General features: G+C 38.6%; 1 protein-coding gene across 1 annotated transcript in view; it reads left to right on the top strand.

Annotated features, from left to right (window-relative positions):
* The window catches only part of LMBR1 (limb development membrane protein 1), a 176,224-nt gene that overhangs the window by 34,398 nt on the left and 124,659 nt on the right, over positions 1-17,167 (top strand). The window contains exon 5 of the mRNA XM_011941598.1: positions 13,648-13,751. Coding sequence (XP_011796988.1) covers positions 13,648-13,751 — 104 coding nt within the window. The remainder of the gene's footprint in view (positions 1-13,647; positions 13,752-17,167) is intronic.

Genomic DNA, 17,167 nt, shown 5'->3' with positions numbered 1-17,167 from the left:
CACCTGAGGTCAGGAGTTCAAGACCAACCTGGCCAATATGGTGAAACCTTGTCTCTACTAAAAATACAAAAATTAGCGAGGCGTGGTGGTGCGTGCCTGTAATCCCAGCTACTTGGGAGCCTGAGGGAGGAGATTCGCTTGAACCCGGGAGAGGTGGAGGTTGTAGTGAGCCAAGATCGTGCCACTGTACTCCAGCCTGGGCAACAGAGCAACAATCCATGTTAAAAAAAAAAAAAGAAAAAGAAAAAGAAAGAAACAAAGCAACAATTAAACTATGTGAAAGTGAAACACAGAGAGAAAAATGGCTCAAAAGTGCCAATAGTGCTGTAGTTGGGATGTTTATTCCCCCATACCTTGTGTTGGAATTTCACTCCCAGGGCCAGGCATGGTGGCTCACACCCGTCATCCCAGCACTTTGGGAGGCCTAGGTGGGTGGATCACTTGAGGTCAGGAGTTTGAGACCAGCCTGGCCAACATGGTGAAACACTGTTTCTACTAAAAATACGAAAATTAGCCAAGCGTGGTGGTGTGTGCCTGTAATCCCAGCTACTCGGGAGGCTGAGGCAGGAGAACCACTTCAACCTGGGAGGTGGAGGTTGCAGTGAGCTGAGATTGTGCCACTTCACTCCAGCCTGGAGGACAGAGTGAGACACTATCTCAAAAAAAGAGAGAGAAATGTGATTCCCAGTGTTGGAGGTGGATCTGGTGGGAGGTGTTTGGGCCAGTGGGGCAGATCCCCCAAGCATAGATGAATTCCTTCCTGGGAGGTGAGTGAATGAGTTCTTTATTCTCCTAAGAGCTCGTTGTTAAAGAGAGCCTGGCACCACCCCCTCTCCATTGCTTCCCCTCTTGTCCTGTGATCTCTGCATATGCCAGCTCCCCTTCGCCTTTTGCCATGAATGGAAGCAGCTTGAGGCCCTCATCAGAGCAGCTGTTGGCACCGAGCTTCTTGTGCAGCCTGTAGAACTGTGAGCCAAATAAACGTCTTTTTTTTTTATAAAATATATAAATTACCCAGCATCAGGTATTCCTTGATGGCAATGCAAAGTGGTGAAACACTGTTTCTACTAAAAATACGAAAATTAGCCAAGCTAACACACAGGGTATCAGGGATGTAGTTAGTGTTTCTAAAGGAGGGGAGTTGAGAACAAACATTTGAAAAGTTAATGGCAGAAAACTTTAAAAATTGATGAGAACTGTAAACCCACTGATTTTAGAAGCTTAACCAGTTCTATGTCCAGGAAACATGAAGAAAACTGTACCAACACACATAATCTGATTGCTCAAAATCAGTGATAAAGAGAAAATCTTAAATGCATCTACAAAAAGAGACACGTTAAGTACAGAGGAGCAATAATAAGAATCACAGCATGTTTCTGGTGGGAAGCAGTGCAAGCCAGATGACAGCGTGACCGTGTAGCAGCAGTGTAGTACTGTCAGCCCTCTGGATCCGTGGGTTCTAGATCTATTGATTCAACTAACCATGGATCACAAATATTGGAAAAAAAGATGGTTGTGTTTATAGTGAGCATGTACAAACTTTTTTCTTCTTATTCCCCAAACAATATAATATAATTATTTACATAGAATTACACTGTATTAGGTATTATAAGTGATCTATGGATGATTTAAAGTTATATAGAAGGATGTTCATAGGTTATATGCAAATACCACACCATTTTATATAAGGGACTTGAGCGTCTGTGGATTTTAGTATCTATGGGAGGTCCTGGAACCAATCCCCCACAGACGCTGAGGGAGGATTGCACTAAAAGAAAAATCCCAGCCAGTCTAGTTCTATACCCAGTGAAAATATTTTTCCAAACAAAGACAGAATAGTGACAGTGTCAGATACACAAAAGATAAAAATTTGTAATCAGCAGAGCTGTACGTTAAAAAATGTTACGGGTTGTCCTTCATGCAGTAGGAAGTGGGTAGGAGATAGATATCTAGGAACTGTGAGCTAAACAAACCCGAGGGAATATGTCTTAACTGATTTCCTAACTCTACAAAATGAAATGTAGAACACTAGAAGCGGCAGTTTGTAGGTAGATAGAGAAGCTTTTTAAAAATCATGTGTTTAGAAAAGATAATTGGCTGTTTAAAGAATAGTAACAATGTATTATGAATTTTATTATATATTTACAAGTAAATTATGTGACAAGAATGATTCATATCACAGGAGGAAAGCTGTGGAAGTGCACTATTGTGAAGTTCTCATGCTCTACATGAAGTGTTATCTTTTTTTTTAAATGACAGCAAGTTTATTAAGAAAGTAAAGGAATAAAAGAATGGCTGCTGCATTGGCAGAGCAGCCTATAAAATCATCCGAAGGCAGACTGTGATGAGTTAAAGGTGTATATGATAAACCTAAAGACAAACCAGAAATAGCCCAACAGAGATATGGTGAATCAGTAAACAAAGGAAATAAAATAGAATCATAAAAAAATGCTTAATCTATGGGAATGTAGAAGGGAAGACAACACATGGGGCAAATAGAAAACAAAAAGCAAGTTGATAGATTTAAACCTAACTATGTCAATAATCACTTTAAACGTAATGTTCTAAACACTACAACTAAAGGGCAGAGATTATCAAATTGAATATAAAAGAATGACTGACGTATATCTGCTTGTAAGATACCCACTGTAAGGACAAAACTAGGTTAATGGCAATAGGAGAAAAAGGATATACCATGCTGATTCTAATCAGAGCAAAGTTGGAGTGGCTATATGATTGTCAGACAAGGGCAAAGAATATTACCAGTCATAAAGAAGATCGTTTTATCATGTTGAAGTGGTTTGTTCACCCAAAGAGCCAATGATACTCAGCATATATCTGCCTAATGACATAGCTATTAAGTACATGGAGCAAAAACGGATAGAAAGTATAGTCAGAATCACAATTACATTCAGCTATTTCAACACCCCTCTTTCAATAATTGATAGAACATATAGAAGAAAAATCAGGATATAGAAGATTTGAATAATACTGTCAACTGACTTGACCTAAGTAATGTTTATAGAACTCCCAAGAATAGAATACATATTCTTTTCCAGTACAATGGGAGCATTTTACCAAGAGAGATCACATTCTTTGCCATAAAATAAGTCTCAATACATTTTAGGATTTTTGAGTCGTACAAGATACGCTCCGTAAGGACAATGAAATTAAATAAGTGGCAGAAAACTTACCTAGAAACAATCTAGAAAATCCCCGAGTATTTGGTAATTGATAACATACTTTACAATAACTCATTGGTCAAAGAATAATCAAAAGGGAAATTTGAAAGTGCTTTGAACTGAATGAAAATGAAAATAAAACATTTTAATATTTGTGGGATGTGTCTAAAAATTTTTAAAGGTCAATTTATAGCACGAGATACCTGTGTTACAATAGAAAAAAGGCCTCACGACAGTTTCCACAGATTCAATGAATAGATCCCAAAGAAGAAGGGAAATCTTCCTTTAAAAATCATGAGAGAAGAAATCAATGAAAAAATCACCGAGAAGAACACTAAAATTGGTAAACAATAGCAGATTGATCAGCAAAAAAGAAGAGACCAATTGCCAGTATTAGGAATGAGAGAGGTGACATCACTATACATTGTAACAGTGCATTAAAAGGATAATAATGGCATATTATGAACACCTTTATCCAACAAATTCAACAACTTAGAGAAATGGACAAATTTCCTTAACAGGCAAAAACTATTGAAGCTGTCTCAAATATTCTGGGAATGTTAGAAACATTCTCACAAATAAAGCTTTAGGCCAAGAGGATTTACTGTCAGTTCTGTCATATAGTTAAGGAAGAAATAATAGCACTTCTGCACAGATTCCTCTAGAAAATTGGAGATGTGGGAATATTTCCTAATTCATTGAGATCAGCATTACCGTGATACCAAAACCAGGCAGAAAATACATGAAAACTGAAAACTGCAGGCCAGTGTCATGAACATGGATGCTTAAGTTCTAAATAAAATTTTAGCAAATCAAATGTAACACTGTATAAAAATGATAATACATCATGACTTTTGCAAAGCCAATCCATGTGATTTTATTAACATGCTACAAAAAAAGTCATATGGTCGTAACAACACATGCAGAAAAAGCATATGACAAAATTCATTATCCATTTCTGGTAAAATCTCTCAGCAAAGTAGGCCTGAAAGGGGATGTTCTCATCCTAATAAAATGCATCAGGCTGGGCATGGTGGCTCATGCCTGTAATCCCAGCACTTTGGGAGGCTGAGGTGGGTGGATCACCTGAGGTCAGGAGTCTGAGAACAGTCTGCCAATATGGTGAAACCCTGTCCCTACTGAAAATATAAAAATTAGTCAGGTTTGGTGGTGTGCCTGTTGTCCCAGCTACTCGGGAGGCTGAGACAGGAGAATTGCTTGAACCTGGGAGGTGGAGGTTGCAGTAAGCCAAGAGATCGTGCCACCTGGGAGACAGAATGAGACTCTGTCTCAAAAAAAAAAAAAAAAGCATCTACAAAAAACCCACTGGTAACATCATACTTAATGGTGAAAGACTGAGTGCTTTCCCCCTGAGATCAGGAACAAGGCAAGGACATCTGTTCTTACCACTTCTATTTAACATCATTGTGGAGGGTTTTTTTTTTTAAAAATACAAGTCACTGAAGTTGGAAAGGAAAAAGTAAAACTGTATGTCACAGCTGATATTTTCTATGCAGAAATTCTGATGGGATCTGTTATAAAAAAGCTATCAGAACCAGTAAGTACATTTTTCAAGGTTGCAGGATAGAAGATCAAGATACAACAATTGTATTTGTATATACTGGCAATTAATAATTGGAAATTGAATTTACAACCCAATATCACTTATGCAGTAGCATCAAAACTATGAAATACTTAGGGATGCGTGAGACATAAGTACTGTAAACAGTAAGACGTTGTTGAGAGACGTTAAAGAGTACCACGGTAAGTGGGGACAGATACCGTGTTCGTGGATTAGAAGACACTTGTCTTTATCGGTTTGGGCTGCTCTAACAGTACCATAGACTGGGTGGCTTACAAAACAAATATTTTTTACAGTTCTGGAGGCTGAAAGTCGATATCAGGGTGCCACTGCCACCATGGTTAGGGTCTTGACGAGGACCCTATTCCTGGTTCAGGGATGGTCATCTCCTCGCATCCTTCCATGGCTGAGAGCAGAGAGAGAGAAAGCAAACTCTCTTCTGTCTCCTCCAGAGATAGGCACCATCCCATCATGAGAATTACCCCCTTGTGACCTAACTGCCCCGCACAGGCTCCCATCTCTAACGACCATCACTGAAGATTAGGGTTTCCATTATGAATTTGCGGGTGGGGATAGAAGCATTCAGTCTGTAACAGCAATATTAGGAGGTCAGCTCTCCTCAAATTAATCTATAGATTCAACACCATGCCTGTCAAGATTCCAGCACGCTTTGTGGAAATTGACAAGCTGATGTTAAATTCAGATGCAAATTCTATGGATTTAGAATAGCCTAAACAACTTTGAAAGGTAACAAAGTTAGAGGATTGACCATCTAACCTAAAGACTATTTTAAAGCTACAGTAATCAAGACTGTGTGATGTGACTGGGCGTGGAGGCTCATGCCTGTAATCCCAGCGCTTTGGGAGGCCGAGGCAGGCAGATCACTTGAGGTCAGGAATTCAAGACCAGCCTGTCCAACATGGTGAAGTCCCGTGTCTACTAAAAATACAAAAATTAGCTGGGTGTGGTGGCATGCGTCTGTAATCCCAGCTACTCACGAGACTGAGGCAGAGGATCGCTTGAACCTGGGAGTTGAGGTTGCAGTGAGCCGAGACGTGCCCCTGCCCTCCAACCTGGATGACGGAGCAAGACTCTGTCTCAAAAAAACAAAAGTGTTTGGTGCTAGCATAAAGATAAACAGATCAAATCAGCAGAATAGACTTGTCGAGGAACAGATACATACATATAGTGTCAGTTGATTTTTGACAAAGGTGCCAAGAGAATTTAGAGGGAAGATGATTTTTTTTTAAACAAATGATGCTAGAACAATTGTTTAATTAGAGGCAAAAAATGAACTTCGGTCCATGCCTGGCACTGTTAGCAGATTGTAACTCAAGGGATCATCGCTTACTGTAAATCCTAAAACTACAAAACGTGTAGAAGAAAACATAGGAGAAAGTTTTTGTGACATTGAACTGGGCCATCATTTTTTGGGTAGGATAGCAAAAGCACAATCCATAAAAGAAAAAAATTGATAAATTGGACTTCTAATAATTTTGTTCTTTTAAAGATATTTTTAAGAGAATAAAGAGAGTCTACAGACTGGGAGAAAATATCGACAAATCACATACCTGATAAAGGAGTTGTATTCAGAGCACATAAAAAACTGGCCAAACTCAGTAATTAAAAAAAAAAAGGATGAAAAAATGGGCAACAGATTTGAAGAGACACTTAGCTAAAAAAGACATAAATGGATGGCAAATAAGCTCATGAACAGATGTCCACATCATTATTTGTTAGATAAATGCAAATTAAAATAGCAATAAGATCTTACTGTGCACCTGCCAGAAGGGTTAAAATAGTATTTTTAGTGAAAATGTGGATGAACTTGATCTCTGCTGGTGAGAGACTGTAAAATACAATCACTTTGGAAAACATTTTGGCAGTTTCTTAAAATGTTAAACATGTATCTACCATATGACCTATGTATTTCCCAAAAGAAATGATCCCATAGATCCACACAGACTTGTACGTGAGCATTTATGACTCTTTTATTTTTAATATCTACAAATTGGGAGCAACATGGATTGTTTGCAGGTGAATGGATGCAATCCAATAGCTATTCAATCTAATCTCAAAATAGTTGTGCTAGATAACAGAAGCCATACAAAAACAGGAGTATATATCACACAATCCATTTGTATCATGTTCTAGAAAATCCATCTTTAGATTCTAAAGTGCAGGGTCAGTTGCTGACTGGGAATCAGAGGGAGGTGGGGAGTGGCAGGAGGCAGGGATTATAAAAGGATATGAAAATTTGGGGGTGATGGATGTGTTTATGTTCATTAGCTTAATTGTGGTGATGGTGTCATTGGTGCATTCTCATGACAAAACTTATCAAATGGTATACTCCATGTATAGTTTATTTTATGTAGCTCAGTAAAGCTGTTAAAAATTAATGTTATTTTTGTATATGTTACAATTTTGTTCATTTTGCGCTGACAATTGATAATTAATCTGAGACTACTTCTTTAGGTCAGCCTGTGACCTTTTTCCTGAGAGGGTCTTTTCCTGTTAACATTTAGCTATATGGATTGTGATATTGTTTGTTTATGGAACTCATTTTTATTGATTACTCAGCACTGTAGCAGGTATTGGGAAATAAAAAACGAGGAGGAGAAACATATTCTTGCCTCATGGACCTTTGATCTAGAGATTTGTAATGATACATTTGCAAGCATCTCTAAAGAATAGAAGAAATTTAGGGGCCAGGCGTGGTGGCCCATGCCTATAATCCCAGCACTTTGGAAGGCCGAGGTGAGTGGATCACCTGAGGTCAGGGGTTCAAAACCAGCCTGGCCAACATGGTGAGACCCTATCTCCACTAAAAATACAAAAATTAGCCTGGCGCAGTGGCGCGTGCCTGTTATCCGAGCTACTCAGGAGGCTGAGGCAGGAGAATTGCTTGAACCCAGGAAGCGGAGGTTGCGGTGAGCCGAGATTGCACCATTGCACTCCAGCTTGGGCAACAGAGTGAGACTCTCTTAAAAAAAAAGAAGTTTAGGAAATGATGGAATTTATGTTGCCTAAAAATACAGCATATTAGAAGGAATAGCTGAGTTTTTTCTTGCTCTGGGACAAGGGCATGTTTCTGAGCCTGAAGTCCATCTGTAAAATGGAGGACCTTCCCTGTCATAAAATACTAAGGTGGCACCTGACTGAGCAAGGTGGCTCACATCTGTAATCCCAGCACTTTGGGAGGCCAGGTGAGTGGATCGCTTGAGCCCAGGAATTTGAGACCAAACCGGATAACATGGCGAAACCTCATCTCTACAAAAAATACAAAAATCAGCCTGGCATGGTGGCATGTGCCTATAGTCTCAGCTACTTGGTGGGCTGAGGCGGGAGGATCACCTGAACCTGGGAAGTCAAGGCTACAGTGAGCTATGATCACACCACTGCACTGCAGCCTGGGTGACACAGTGAGACCCTGTCTCAGAAAAAAAGATAGCACCTTAACGTATCTAGAGCAATGTCTGCTGTGTTACACACTTAACAATTACAAGCATACCTTGGAGATACTGCAAGTTTGGTTCCAGTGTACTGTAATGAAGCGAATGTGGCAATAAAGTGAGTCACACAATTTTTTTGGTTTCTCAGAGCATGTAAAAATTATACTTAAACTATAATGTCATTTATTAAGTGTGCAATAGCAATATGTGTACTTGCCTTTATTGCTAAAAAATGGTAACAATTATCTGAGCCTTCAGTGACTTGTAATCTTTTTGCCGGTGGAGGTCTTGCCTTGATTTTGCTAAAGGTTGCGTGACTATGGCAATTTCTTACAATAAGACAACAGTGTAGTTTGCCATATTGATCGACTCTTCCTTTCACAAAAGATTTCTCTGTAGCGTGTGATGCTATTTGACAGCGTTTTACTCACAGTAGAAGTTCTCTCAAAATTGGAGTTGATCCTCTCAAACACTGTCCCTGTTTTATCAACTAAGTTTATGATATTCTAAGTCCTTTATTGTCATTTCCACAGTGTTTACAGCATCTTCATCAGGGTAGATTCCATCTCAAGAAACCACTTTCTTTGCTCATCCCTAAGAAGCAGCTCCTCATTCATTAAAGTTTTATCATGAGATTGCAGCAATTCGGTCACATCTTCAGGATCCGCCTCTAATTCCAGTCCTCTTGCTATTTTTACCACATCTGCAGAGATTTTCTCCACTGACATCTCAAACCCATCAGTTCTTCCAAACTCCAGGTGAGGTTGATATTTTGACCTCCCATGAATCACAAATGTTCTTTTTTTTTTTGGAGATGGAGTCTCGTTTTGTCGCCCAGGCTGGAGTGCAGTGGCGCAATCTCGGCTCACTGCAACCTCCGCCTCCTGGGCTCATGCTATTCTCGTGCCTCAGCCTCCCGAGCAGCTGGGACTACAGGCACCCGCCACCATGCCTGGCTAATTTTTTTGTATTTTTAGTAGAGACGGGGTTTCACCGTGTTTGCCAGGATGGTCTTGATCTCTTGACCTCATGATCCGCCTGCCTCGGCCTCCCAAAGTGCTGGGATCACAGGCTTGAGCCACCGCGCCCGGCCCACAAATATTCTTAATGGCATCTAGAATAGTGCATCCTTTCCAGAAGGTTTTCAGTTTACTTTGCACAGTCCATGAGAGGAATCTGTAGCAGGTATAGCCTTATAGAATGTATCTTAAATAATATGACTCGAAAGTCAGAATTACTCCTTGATCCATGGGCTGCAGAATGGATGTTGTGTTAAGGCATGAAAATACTAATCTTCTTACACATCTCCATCAGCAGGCGCATTGTCAATGAGCAGTAGTATTTTGAAAATCTTTTTCTTTCTTTCTTTGTTTCTTTTTTTTTTTTTTTTTTGAGTAGCAAGTCTTAACAGTAGGCTTAAACTATTTAGTAAACCTGTAAACAGATGTGCTGCCATCTGGGCAGGTTTGTTATTCTTGTTTATCGAGCACAGGCAGAGTGGGCTTAGGGTAATTCTTAGGGTTTTAGGATTTTTGGAATGGTGACTGAGCACCAGCTTCAACTTCAGGTCACCTTCTGTATTTGCCCCTAACAAGTGAGTCAGCCTGTTGATTGAAGCTTTGAAGCCAGACATTGAACTTCTTTCTGGGTATGTAAGTCCTAGATGGCATCTTCTTCCGCTGTAAGACTGTTTTTGTCTACCTTGAAAATCTGTTGTTTCATGCAGCCACTTTCATTGATGGTCTTAGCTAGATCTTCTGGAGAACTTGCTGCAGCTTCTCCCTTAGCACTTGCTACTTCACCTGGCACTTTTCTGTTATGGAGATGGCTTCTTTCCTTAAACCTCATGACCCAACCTCCGGTAGCTTCAAACTTTTCTTTTGGAACTTCCTCACCTCCCTCAGCCTTCATAGATGTGAAGAGTTACAGCCTTGCTCAGCCTATGGCTTTAGGGAATGTTGTGGCTGGTGTGATCTATCCAGAGCACAAAACCTTTCTCCATCTCCGCAGTAAGGCTGTTGTGCTTTCTTATCATTTGTGTGTTCACTGGAGTAGCACTTTAATTTCCTTTAAGAACTTTTCCTTTGCATTCACAACTTGGCTAACTGGGACAAGAGGGCTAGCTTTCAGCCTGTCTTGTTTTTTGACATGCCTTCCTCACTAAGCTTCTAGTTTTTGATTGAAAGTGAGAGATGTGTGACTCTTCCTTTCATTTGAACACTTAGGGGACATTTTAGGGTAATTACATGGACTAGTTTCAATATCGTTGTGTCTCAGGGAATGGGGAGGCCCTAGGAGAAGGAGAGAGATGAGGGAACAGCCAATCGGGGGAGCAGTCAACACACACAACATTTATTGATTAAGTTTGGCATCTTATATGGGCACAGTTTGCAGTGCCCCCAAACAATTAACATAGTAACATCAAAGATCACTGATCACAGACCATAACAATTGTAATAATAATGAAAAAGTTTGAAATATTGCAAAAATTACCAAAATATGACACGGAGAAATGAAGTGAGCATCTGGTATTGGGAAAATGGCACTGATAGACTTGTTCACCACAGGATTGCCACAAACCTTCACGCAGTATCTGCAAAGCACAGTAAAGCAACATGCAATCGGCTTTAACTAGGTGTACCTGTAGTAGATAACTTTTTTTTTTTTTGAGACAGTCTCGCTCTGTTGCCCAGGCTGGAGTGCAGTGGCGCAATCTTGGCTCACTGCAACCTCCGCCTGCTGGGTTCAAGCGATTCTCCTGCCTCAGCCTCCTGAGTAGCTGGGACTACAGGCGCGTGCCACCATGCCCAACTAATTAAAAAAAATTTTTTTTTTTATTTTTGGTAGAGACGGGGTTTCACCATGCTGGCCAGGCTGGTCTCAAACTCCTGACCTCATAATCTTCCCGCCTTGGCCTCCCAAAGTGCTGGGATTACAGGTGTGAGCCACCACACCTGGCCAGTAGATAACTTTTAAAAATGTTGTTTTTTTAAAAGACTGTGAGGTATTTAATTGGAATAAAACTATGTTGTGTAAAATGAGTATGATTCTTGACACACTGACCTTTATCTTTTATAACACAAATGATTTGAAATGGTCATGTCTTTCTTTCACCATGCCTAAATAAAGCAATAGATTAACAACCATGGTTCTCTAGCCTACTAAAGAATAATAATTATGTAATTTACATAATACTAATTATTGTTATACCTCACATACCTGAAAGTAACTTACTTGGAAACCGTAAAGAAGAGAAAATGCTGTGAGCAGGCAAAGACAGGCCAAAGAGCATGCACTTTAGGTTATGAATTGGACCTGGAAGTTACAGCTTTGATCCAGGTCTGTTTATATAGATACAATTTTTAAAAGTTGTGTATACCTTTACCTATAAGCTGTTGGGGGCGGGAGAGATTGTTGCTAGACACATGCTCATTTCTAGTAAAACCAGGAGCCGATACACCTGGTAGAAAGAAGATGAAAGGGAAAACTAGCAAGCGAGCCTGGAGTCTCAGGAAGGATGGTAGTTTGGTGTGGGAGCTGATAGCACTGTAACTAGTAGCCTCTGGTGCTGTAACTTAATAAAAGCAAAAATTCATTAAATGCTTGTTTTATGGCAGACATTGTGCCAGTTGTTGTACGTGCATCATTTAATACTTACCAATGTCTGTAGACCTGTCATTAGCCATATTTTATAGATGAAGAACCTGTGATTTAGCAAAGTTGTCACATAGACGTGCAGCAGGATGTGAACCCAGGTCTGCCTGGAACTCAATTGTGTGCATGCAGCCATCATTCTATATGCTCTTCCAGTAATTAGCACAATAAAACAATTGACTCTAATTATACTCTTTTTGAATAAAGAAAACAGAATGTTTGGTTTTTTTTTAAAGACTGGAAAGTATAAAATTATTTAAATTTTTAAAAATTTTAAATAGTTCAAATTGCAGTTTTTCCACTAAAAGATATTAAGATATTGTTTATAAAACATTTTACTTTCTACAAAGATAAATGTACATTGTAAATTTGTTAAATCTATGTAGATTTTTGAATAAGAAACTGTGAGTTGATTTTATTATATTACCTTATCTACTAAAGGAAGTGATGTTAAATTTATGTAGATTTTTGAATAAGAAACTGTGAGTTGATTTTATTGTATTACCTTGTCTACTAAAGGAAGTGAATCTCCCCAGCTGACCCATATTAAGTGCTAAATTAATGTGTTTGTTTATACTCCATGCTATTCCAAAGGGCGTTAGGACAGTTACAAACCTTTATGTTTATTCATAACTGCAGTAGTTAGGGACAGCTCTGCTCCCTGTGCTCACTGCCAGCTCAGAGGTAGTCTCTGCATGTGAATCTGCAGCATGAGCAGCTCTGAGCAGAGGTGTTGTGTTTGTTCATCACCGGATCTCCAGTGCTTTTAGCATTGCTTGGAAATAAAGGTGTTGAAAAAGCATTAGTTGGCTACTTTCAAAAACATTGAATTATAACTGCAAACAGTCCATTAAATTTATCCTTGACATAAATTTTATCTTTGACTCTTGATTTTATAAACTTTTGTAATAATTATCACCATCATTTTGAAACTCAGTTTTAAATTTTATTTTTTTATGATCTGACGTGTTGGGCAAATACCCTCCCAATGACATACCTAACAGGGCTCTGTCTTTTACTAAATCTGTTCTTATTATTTTACTTGCCATTTTGTGCCAATGAGGAAAAGGTCACTTGAGATTGCCAGTCTCTGACTTTTTCTTTCCCACTTGGAATTGTTTACCAAAATTTCTGTGATATAGTGATTTTTTAAAATCCCAGGAATTAAGAGTCAGCTTTGCCACTTGCAGGCTCTACAGCTGTGGCAAGTTGCACAGCCTGCTCCTCTTCTGTCATATTGGGGCAGTAATGCTACCTGCCTCGTGGGATTGCTGTAGTGAGTAAATGAGTTTGGATAATATCTGTAAATCACTTAGAATAGTGCTTGGCACATAAGGGCTCAATAAATGCTAATTATTATTTTTAGGGTTTTTATGAGGCTTAAATTAAATGGGATTATGCATGTAAAATGTTCTGTAGAGTATCTGGCATTTATTAAGGGCTCAATAAATGCTAGTGGCTCTAATTTAAATATTCCGGTGCCTATATGTCTAAAGAGGCTGTGCCTTTGGATCTCTGCACACGTCATATTTTTAGTGAATTTATTTTACGGCATGGAAGAAAACATTAGTTTCTATACTGACTTTTCCCAATAGGTACAAATTACAATGTTAAAAAAATTTAAATAAATACATACTATAATTATTTTATGATTTCTAAGTTTAGATCATTTGTTACTTTTTGTTTATTTTTACTATTTAAAAGTATAGATCTTGATTAATATCACAATTTCAGTATCTAACCTGTTTTTCTTCTTTTCTTGTTACCCTTTTTATAGGTTTGTGGAATCTTGCTTCCCTTTTTTCCAATCTTTGTTTATTTGTATTGATGCCCTTTGCCTTTTTCTTTCTGGAATCAGAAGGCTTTGCTGGCCTGAAAAAGGTAAGTGAATCTAGTATTGGAATTAAATTGGTTAAGTGAGGAATTAAATATCATTCATGTTGAACTAGAAAAAGCAGACTTATATTACTTAAATGGACTATAGAAAATTAAATGAATAATAATATTAACAACACGTTGTTAACAGTAACAGTGATTCTACGTAATGAATTATTGTGCATGTTCATGAGAGAGAGACATCTTTTAGACGTGGGAGTACTTTTACAGTATGCATACTCTGGCAGTCAAACCTGACATTAAGAAAACTGGCTTTTATATACTGGAATTTAAAAAATCGTGATGTATTCTTAAGACTGGCAATTAAAATGTAGTCAAGGTCTGGGTGCAGTGGCTCACACCTATAATCCCACCACTTTGGGAGGCTGAGGCAGGAGGGTCGCTTGAGGCCAGTACTTCGAGACCAGTTTGGGCAACATAGTGCGACCCTGTCTGTACTAAAAATAAGAAAATTAACTGGGTGTGGTGATGGGTACCTGTGGTCCCAGCTCCTTGGGAGGCTAAGGTGGGAGGATTGCTTGGGCCTGCAGGTTGAAGCTGTGGTGTGAGCTGTGATCACATCACTGCACTCCAGCCTGTCTCAGAAACAAACAGAAACCAAGAATGAACAACAGGAAGAAAGGAGGTCATCGTAGACTCTTGAGAAGGCAATTTCTGTAGAATTTTGGAACCATAACTTTTGATGGATATTCATTCATTCAACAGAGAATGAATTTTATCGAGAATTCAGAGTTTTATTAACCAGCTCCTTAAGTAGCAGTTATTATGCTATTTATAGGAGCTTGCTGGGGACACAGAAAAGATGAAAAGATGGGGCTCCTGCCTTCAAGAGTCGGACAGTGGGAGAAATGACAGATGCAAACAAATAAGATGCAGTTTGAAGCCCTTTTATATAATGAAGTCCTATGGGAGATCCTGAAAGGAACGGATAGCTTGATTTTCCTGGGGAATTGAGCAGGCTTCACAGGGGAAGTCAACCTGGACTTGGGCTGGTATTTGAAGGATGAGCAGGAGTTTGCTAGAGTGCGGCATTCCAGGCTTGAGCAAAGGCCCAGAGCTCTGACAAAATGGAGGGAATGACCGGTACTTAGATACTGGAGAATGGTGAGAGATGAGGGTGCACAAGCCGCTTGCCAGGGTTGAATTCTGGAGGCCTGGAGTCCTCTGTCTGGTCATTTGAGTTTTATGTTGTAGGCAACAGAGAAGCCAGAATAGGATTTTTGAAAATAATTTTTTTCACCTACCATTTGAGTATATTTAGAGATAAATATGCATTTTAGACTTTGTGCAGGTCACAAAGGAAAGGAGTACAAAGGAGTACATGCCCCACACAGTGCAGAACACTGTTCTGTAGATCACGGCGCCGAATCAGTCCTGCACCTGACTCTGTGACGTTGCCTGCTGACGTTTGCTTTCAATAAGCGAAGTTCTTCCCTCTTCCGGCCACCACCTCTTGTGTAATAGTACCACATAGAAAAAGCAAATGATAAAGCTCGGTGTGAGCTATGTTTTCATATTTGACATTATAAGCAGTATCTATCTACCTAATTTATACTTTTATAAAAATCTAGTTGAATAGATTGTTATTTACGACAACAGGGTATAATATGGACAAACTTTTTGCCTCCAAGTTATTTTCTTCCCTTCTTGTGAATTAACCAACTAGGAAAGGGACTTGGCTAAATCTGTTTGAAGAATTAGCAACGATCTCCAGAATTAAAAAAGAAAAAATGACAAAAAATCCCAGTGACATGTCACTTTTCTCCTGTTCCCCCTTATAGACTTAAGGCTAAAGGGAGAATCAGTGAGGAGAGATCCTAGAAGGTAATTAGAGATACTTCACACCTACGATTGTACAACACTTATTTCCTCTATTTAAAAAAAAATTTAGTCTTTTTATACATGATTAATACTCTTTTCTTAGCACATCCTTGACCATGTTAGTTGCCTAAAAATCACCTTGAGGGTCACCAGCTGTGTTTCATGATCTCAAATGGGACTGAAATATTGAATGACTGTAGGATACAGGCAACTATGAATCCAATTAATTCCCGAACACAGCAGAAGACTTAAAAAGAGAGCAGCGAGGTGGAGCACTGGATGACTGCCATTTGTCCGACTTGGGAAGTTGTAATAGGTGCTGCAGAAAACCAGATTAAAGAATTTGGTGATTAATGCCATTAAAGGAAGGAGGGAGATGGGATTATCGCTTGAAGGTAGGGGAGGAAGAATCATTTTAAAGTTGGAGAGTCTGACTGTATTGAGGAAGAGAGACCAGCGGAAGATGGTGAAGCTACAACCTGAGAAAATTTGGCATCAGTCAGACTGCCTGGGCAGGTGACTTCATCTAAACCTCAGGGTTGCTTTCTGTAAAAATGGATGTAATAATTATATTTACTTTATTGTATTGTTTTGGTGATTAAATGAGATGTGATTATTTATGTAACGCACATAGCCCAGGACTTCACTTAGTAAATGTTAGCTATTATTAAATTACCTTTATCTTCGAGGTAGTCTTTAAATGCATTTGACTAATAAGTATTCTGTAAAATATCACTAATCACTAATCACTAATAAGTATTCTAGAATACTTATTATCACTAAGTATTCTATAAAATATGGGCCTCAGAAAGCAAGCAACTGAATATAGTACAGTCATCTTTTATTACTCACAGTTTATTATCTCAGGTAGTTTTAAAATATGTTTCCCGTTTTGAAATGGCATGTAGTGAAGTAGAATAACAGCTTGAGCATTACAGCTAGCATACTTTGAAACAAAGTTGTTTGAAGATAAGATGTGTTATAGATCCTAGTGGAAACGTTTAGAAAGTTTTAAAATTAAGCTAATCAAGGCATGTCATTTTAAAATATTCATATTTTTCAGTTTTAAAATCAGTCACATGAAAGTTGGAAAGGTTATTAATATTGTGTCGTTAAGTCTGAATGTGTTAAGTATACATTTGAGCCCGTTCATGTTGTTTATTTCTGTAGTCTAGAATCATTTGTTAATTACCTGTGTAAGTTCTAAACATTTTTTAAGATATATGGTTCTTTACACAGTACTTACTAGAATTAATTTTGCTGCTTTATTGAAATTAATATGATTGATCACAGTCATTCAAATGTTTAACATATTTGGCTAATAAGTATGTATATTTATGTATATTCCTTTAAAACTGCTTGCTCATTGATTACATTTGACGCATGTAGTTTCTGAAGTGATCCTGAAGAGAGGCTGAAACCTTTGTAATTGGTAGATTCAGCACACTAATTTGAGCAATGACAAACTTGTAATACGGTTAAGTAAAATTTCCTTTTTTTTTTTTTTTTCCTGTGGCCACCCTCCTGGTGCTGTTTTACTGTGTCTAAGTCTGGTGTATCCCTAAATGGCATATGGCCCC

Source organism: Colobus angolensis, unplaced genomic scaffold (genome assembly GCF_000951035.1).
Source record: "Colobus angolensis palliatus isolate OR3802 unplaced genomic scaffold, Cang.pa_1.0 Scaffold2, whole genome shotgun sequence".
In the NCBI taxonomy this organism is placed as follows: domain Eukaryota; kingdom Metazoa; phylum Chordata; class Mammalia; order Primates; family Cercopithecidae; genus Colobus; species Colobus angolensis.
Note: the sequence above shows the minus strand (reverse complement) of the source record. Positions and strands in the feature narration are given on the sequence as shown.